Source organism: Plutella xylostella, chromosome 18, assembly GCF_932276165.1.
Source record: "Plutella xylostella chromosome 18, ilPluXylo3.1, whole genome shotgun sequence".
In the NCBI taxonomy this organism is placed as follows: Eukaryota; Metazoa; Arthropoda; class Insecta; order Lepidoptera; family Plutellidae; genus Plutella; species Plutella xylostella.
The window spans coordinates 7,026,132-7,032,745 of record NC_063998.1 but is presented as its reverse complement, the minus strand read 5'-3'; the positions used below and the strand labels follow the sequence as shown (position 1 = coordinate 7,032,745).

Below are 6,614 nucleotides of genomic sequence, written 5' to 3'. Positions count from 1 at the left end.
TAAGAGCTTTTTTTGTGGATGGTAAGTTGTTTTTAAATACATAAATAGGTAGGAAGTTAACAGGCAAAATTTCAAGTATCAAAGTCAGTTATGTTTCGCTATATAGGGTTGCTACATGAAAGATAGCAGTGCCCTCATTTAATTTCAGGACTTTATAGTTTCACTGTAATTCTTGGCGAAGTGATGATTCTACCAAAAAAGTTTAGACCTTACGAGTTATGCGAAACGAGTTTAGGGCAATAAAGATTAGGCGAGATGAGGGGAACCCCGATTGGTTATAATGTGATTAGTGAAAGCATAGACTAAAAATATTAAAGAGCATAAAAATATTTTCGCTGAATAATAAAAGTCTCGGTCAGTCAGAAACTCCTTATTCTAAGACTAACGATGTAACTGTCAATGAATCAATAATAAACACAACAAACACAAGCATAACCTTTGATACAATTTTATTTGTAATTTAATTATTATAATATATTTTAATACCTAAGTGTTCTAGCTAGCTATGGCAGATCCAAAGGCTAGCAAGCCTTTGGTACTAGATGAATTGTTGATAAAGAATGTGAACACATGGGGCAATGTCCAATACAACATACCAATGCGAGTTACAAGCAATGAGACAAGAACTGCCACAAATATTGCTCTTAGGCATATTCCGCCTGTGCCACATAATTTTGACTGTGTAAGTACCTACTTATATTATGTTCGCTATTTTAAAAACTCCGCCTGTATACTTTTAGGCGCAGGCCACCGTACTTGATGAGTGTTTAGGTCTACAATCTTTAACATCTTTTGCCAAGTTCAACGATTATCTACCAGTTTGGTTCAATTACTTTCGATAAGTACCTACTTACCTACAAGGCCAAGACCTCGTAAAGCGTTGTACCAAATGGGTATACTTTACTTTCACCGTCGACGATGCCATGGTGACAAACCCTGCTTCGGCATAGAACCAGCAAACATCAGAATCTAGTGTAGGTATGTTGAGTGTGCAATATTAAGCAATGACCATTTTCAACGAAAAGATTTATAAAGGTCCAAATGAGTAACTTATTTCAGAAAATAAACGACCCCCTGCCGCCTCGAGTGTGCGGTAGAGATATGGTGGTTGATCAGGAGACTTACAAGACTACTAGTGGAGACTACTGCGTCAAGCCCAACCCCAATAAGGCCATGGAGCGAGCTGACTGCCCCATCAACTGCCGTCGTGTTAACTATATGACTGGTGTTGAGAAACGGGTAAGAAGACCTTCTTCTTTTTAAAGTGCTGTGTCCTAGCGGAGGATGGCAAACAACCTGCGTAAGTATTTCCGTCTTGGACGCCGCCGCACGGAACAATTCTCCAGTGCTCAGCTGGAACCACTGGCGCAGGTGTAAGAAGACCACACTATTATAACGTGAAATAACAAATTATATACATAAAGTTTGTAAGTTGTCCGGTATAGCTCAATCTACTTTGAAACTAAATTATAAAGCAATTTTTATTTTGTCATTTTCAAAGATCTTTAATTTTATCACAACAATGCCTGCCTTCAGAATCAACATCATTGTCTAAAAACTATGGATAGGAACTACTACCTACTTATAAAATGCAGAATAGGAAGTTATTCTAACAACGTCTTCCTTCCAGCTGCTCGGCCAAGGGATAGTGCAGCCCACGATTCTATCCAACATGAAGGACAGCTACCGAGGGCTGCAGGCGCCCCCGTCCGCCCCTCCTGACGTTGAAGTCAGGGCTCCCGACCCTGAGTACATCTTTGATGTGAGTTGCTCCTATGATGTTGCAGTTTGTAGCTGTAGGTCATTATAATAAGACTTGAAAAACTGTCCATATTAGAAGTTACTGTAAGTTTGTTTACATCATTCAGTATTTATTAACTGATTCTTTCTATAAGTAACATTATTTATGTAAGTATGGTCTTCAATCTACCTCTTTTCGTCTGCCATATTATTTTGCACAATATACAGAAGATAAACAAAAGAAAATCTGATGAATCACAAGATTTATTTCCAGGTGGTAGCGTCAGGCCGTGCCAATGCTCCAGTGATACCGGAGACTTCGAAAGGCTACCGGCGACTGTTAGATCCATACGTGACTACGTACAGGACCTTCCACCGCCCCTTCACTGCGGAGGACCAGTACGGGCTGGGCGCCAAGGATCAGATCACATTCTACTCGGAGTTTAACACACCTAAGGTATGTTTAGGGTGGGTTGCACCATTTAACTTTAACTATTACAAACGTCAAATCTCTTGGCGAGACAGATCAATCTTCAAGGGATTTGACGTCTGTAAGTGTACGTGTGAATTGACGCTTAGGGTGCGTTGCACCATTTAACTTTAACTATTACAAACGTCACATCGTCTGTCAAAGCATCGGTTAAGCGAAAAATTGGTTGCACCATTCAACTATGGTTAAAATGACGTCATAACTTTAACGATAACCATAACCACCCAATGTTGGCCGGTTACTGCTTTTGTTAAAGTCAGGTAGCTGTCAAACGTATTGTATAACCTCAAAGTAACAGTATTACGTACAAATATTAATATTAAATAATTCTTATCATGTCGCTTCTACGTGAAATAGAGCTTGAAACAAGTTCCTCAGAAATTGAGATTGAGGTGGAGTAAGTACGGAACTTACGAAATATTAAGAGAAAGGTGTACTTTCAGAGAACTGATAGATTCGCAACTTGGGATTAGAACTCGTTCTTGGATAGGTCCCAGGTCTCAAAAATGTGGCTCGTGTGTTGGCTTTAAAACTAGAACCTTTCTTACTGCCTCCAACGACGAAGTAAGTACCAATGCACCTATTATTATGTTGTAGGTGTAATGATCATCTTCACCACCAAATAAGCGTCCATTTCTAGCCATGGGCTCTCCCAAGGAGCGAAACAACACTGTGCCCTCGGCCTTCCTTATCCAGCCACTACCAGCTACCGGCCGGCTGCCGGTCCAGCGCAGCAATTTAATATCAAAGTAACCTACGTAACTCTTTAATTGAATAACCTTGTTTTCAGAAATTTTGCAATCACTCAAATACAGCAATTTATCAAGGAAAATAAGGACAGAACTAAGAAGAGTGCAGCCCATTATAGTGGCTACGCCATAGCTGCATAATACATATATTATGTAACAAAATAAGAGACCCTGTACCACCAGCTAGGTTTTTTTTATGAAGATTCATCATCTGATGAAGAGGAACCTGTCTATGCAGTTAACAGGAATGTTAATAAAAATAAAATATTTCAATAGATTGCATCGTTAGTTTTAATTTTGTTTAATTTCAACTTCATCATCATCATCATCACCATCAGCCAATAATCATCCACTGCTGGACATAGGCCTCTCCCAAGGAGCGCCACAACACTCGGTCCTCGGCCTTCCTCATCCAACCACTACCCGCCACCCGCCTAAGGTCATCAGTCCAGCGGGCAGGAGGGCGTCCCACGCTGCGTTTACCTGCTCTTTTGAACTTGTTAAGAATTAATTAATAATAAACCTGAGTCTACTTTGTCGCGGGTTTTATTGATGATAATATTTTGGTCAATATTTGGAGGAATAACAGACTTAGGTCCTATGACATGTTGACTTTGAGTGCTTTGACAGAGAATGACGGCTACAATGTACTCTGTGACGGCTTCAGTCCGACAGCTAGATTTGGTATTGCCTTACATAAAAACGTTTCCCACAATAACTTTGGGGATAATTATGTCTCAAACGATTAGCAACCCTAATAACATTAACAATGACCGACGATTTGATGGTGCAACACGTTGCAGTAAAATGTTAACTGTAACGACTGTGTCATTGCTAAGTTTAACCTTAACTATTACGATAACCGGGATGTTGATGCAACCCACCCTTATAGATTGGCAAGTTGCTTGGCGACCCTCCTTGCGGGGTGAAAGACGCGGAGGGGACGAGGTACCCAAGACGACAGCGGGTAGCGGGAGGGTAGCGGTGGAGGGGAACGCGTGCACTGCATGTCATTGTTACGGCAGTCTCGGCCGCGCAGCCGAGGCGGCCACATGTCTTATATAGTCTGTCATAATTTGAGTGCGACCCACATGAGATCATTGATCCTGAGACCATTAGTCTTAGGATTAGTGTTGAGGCCTTTTTAATATTATCATTATATTATTATTAGGTATCTATAATTCGTCAACAAAATAACGTTAAAAACAACAAATCGTATAATGTCTCAATATAGGGGCTTCTTGTAGAACAGCGTACCGGATCAGTCATGCTACGCGGCTAAAGGTTGGTACTGCGCAGTCAGATACGAAAAAGTAAACAACAAAGACGAAGAGTCCATATGACAGTGCGTCAGTTGTCAGTTCTTGTAACTAGGAAAGTAACCAAAATTTATGTGATTTAATGAAAGTAATTAATGAGCAAAACACAGAGAAAAATTACAAAATTGATGAAATTTTGAAAGAAAATGGTCATATCGTGCTTCGCCTACCCCCATACCACCCGGAATTAAATCCTATTGAACTTGTGTGGCGGTACGTGAAAGGCGAGCTCGCAAGAACTTCGATTGACTCTAACTTAGATAAAGAGATAAAAGACTTAGAGTTGCTTTTCTCTAATTATTCGCCTGAAAAGTGGAGAAATTGTGACGACCATGTCATAAAAAATTAAGACGAATATTATAAATCTGATAGAGTATTTGACGATGTATTGGACAGGTATGTTATTGTTTATTTACACTGAACTAATATGACTGGCGTACTCTAGTACATTATACTTCAAAGTAGGTATAATGTTTTTTGGTTTTTGTCTTAGATTTGTAATTGAAGTTAATGAAAACGATGATGAAGATGAGGAAGACGACGACGATGAACAAGTTCAAACAGAGAGTGAACATGAAAGTGACATGGAAATTGATTTATAAAATAAAACACTTTTACATAAATAAATTCAAATTGGTAGATATTCTGAAGGTAAACATCCAAATTTTAATGCTGTCAAACTATAAATTTTAAGCTAAATATGACATTTACGGGAACACTCATAGAATAAAATTTTACTTACGTCAGAAATAGTTACAAGCTATCGCGAGATTAATCCGGGCACACTTTTCTACGTGTGTAGCATGTCGTGCTACCTCGCCCCCGCCACTTCTTTCACCCCGCAAGGAGGGTCGCCAAGTAACTTGCCACATTATAGTGTCAATTCACACGTACCACAACCACACCACGTCGCAGCGACAAAATGTGGTCAAGCTGTGGTTACGTGTGAATTGTGTGACAGCGGCTTTTTGCAGTTGCGTTGTGGCAGCGACAAAATGTCGATGTGGTTGCGTTGTCGCTGTCATTGCGATGTGGTAACCACGTCGTCGTGTGCATTTAATAGGGAGAGGAGGTGGCCGCGGTGCCGCCGCCGCGTGGCGGCATTGCCATTGCGATGTGGTTGCGTTGTGGTTGCGATGTGGTTGCGATGTGGTCGTATTGCACAGGTGGTCGATAACAACGACAAAATGTGGTACGTGTGAATTGGATTATTCATTGTCAATACAAAATATACGCCCGACCACACCGCGTGGTTGTGGTGTGGTTGTGGTTGTGGTGTGGTTGTGGTACGTCTGAATTGACCCTAATAGTTAAAGTTAAATGGTGCAACCCACCCTTAATCTTTGATGATATACAAATTAATGTTGTCACCTGTAATTAATGATAAGATACAACTGTAACACATAATGATGTATTTCGTGAATTGTATACCCAAAACAAATATTTATCATTAGGTATCTATTGGATAACAGAAGCTAAAGAAGCTAGCAGAGAGCTAAATGAGAATATTTCCGACAGAGGACGTTTATACGATTACTTAATGATTATGGAGCTGGAGTAGGTAAATTAGCTTGAGCGATTGTAATTCCAACATCAGAATTTCATCAGGTTCGGGGTTTTGGACCTCGCCACAAGGAGCTGTGGATGCCGCTCACATCGAAGCCTCACAGAGCGGTGTACGACCGCAGCCACGTGGGGAAGGAGTTCAAGGAAGTGGCGGCCAGCCATAATCCTGTCAATAACATCAAGGGGTAAGTCTTGAGTGTTGCCTGCCGCTTTGAATAGATGAAAAGCTTGCTTAGAAGCTAAATACCTACAAATAGCCGGCCCCTATCGCTTTTTCACGTTGACCTAGCATCGGAAAAGTTTATAAGCATAAAGACAGTGTAAGAAGCAGCTCCTCTACCTAAACTAATTTACTCTTAATTTTCCTTCAGAATATTCATATCAGAAACGAAATCGAAGTACAAAGTGCCCTTCGCCGAGTCACCGCTGGCCACCTGGTCTCATGGGGAAGACTTTGACCTACCCCAGTTCGCCCCAAACCCTTATCAGACCAATATGGCTCCCTTTATGTACTGCAGCGATTACTGTCACATATCACAAGGAACTTCGCCAAATAGCGTCATCGAGACAATTGACTACAAAACGGACAAAAGTCATAAGCCTTGTCGACAGAGATATATTGTTTCAAAAGGCTGTTGAGATCAATGTCACAAATCAATAATATTCACGTAAATTGGATTAAATTACAGTTAGAATCAATGCCTATCTGATTGATTATTTTAACAGTAATTAAATAAAAGCAGTTACATT

The 6,614-nt window shown here is 40.5% G+C and overlaps 1 protein-coding gene across 1 annotated transcript; it reads left to right on the top strand.

Moving 5' to 3' along the window:
• The first annotated feature begins 378 nt into the window (after positions 1 to 378).
• On the top strand, positions 379 to 6,614 carry LOC105386509. Its single transcript, XM_038113944.2, has 6 exons — positions 379 to 682; positions 1,060 to 1,239; positions 1,631 to 1,762; positions 2,015 to 2,197; positions 5,907 to 6,049; positions 6,236 to 6,614. The coding sequence occupies exons 1-6, from the start codon at positions 506 to 508 to the stop codon at positions 6,501 to 6,503; spliced, it is 1,083 nt and encodes a 360-aa protein (XP_037969872.2). The 5' UTR covers positions 379 to 505; the 3' UTR covers positions 6,504 to 6,614.

Bases quoted from the DNA above. Each gene is read 5' to 3' on its own strand.
- LOC105386509 (XM_038113944.2), top strand. From the start codon at position 506: ATGGCAGATCCAAAGGCTAGCAAGCCTTTGGTACTAGATGAATTGTTG. The intron at 683-1,059 runs GTAAGTACCTAC...AACTTATTTCAG, and splicing joins TGCCACATAATTTTGACTGT to AAAATAAACGACCCCCTGCC. The intron at 1,763-2,014 runs GTGAGTTGCTCC...ATTTATTTCCAG, and splicing joins ACCCTGAGTACATCTTTGAT to GTGGTAGCGTCAGGCCGTGC.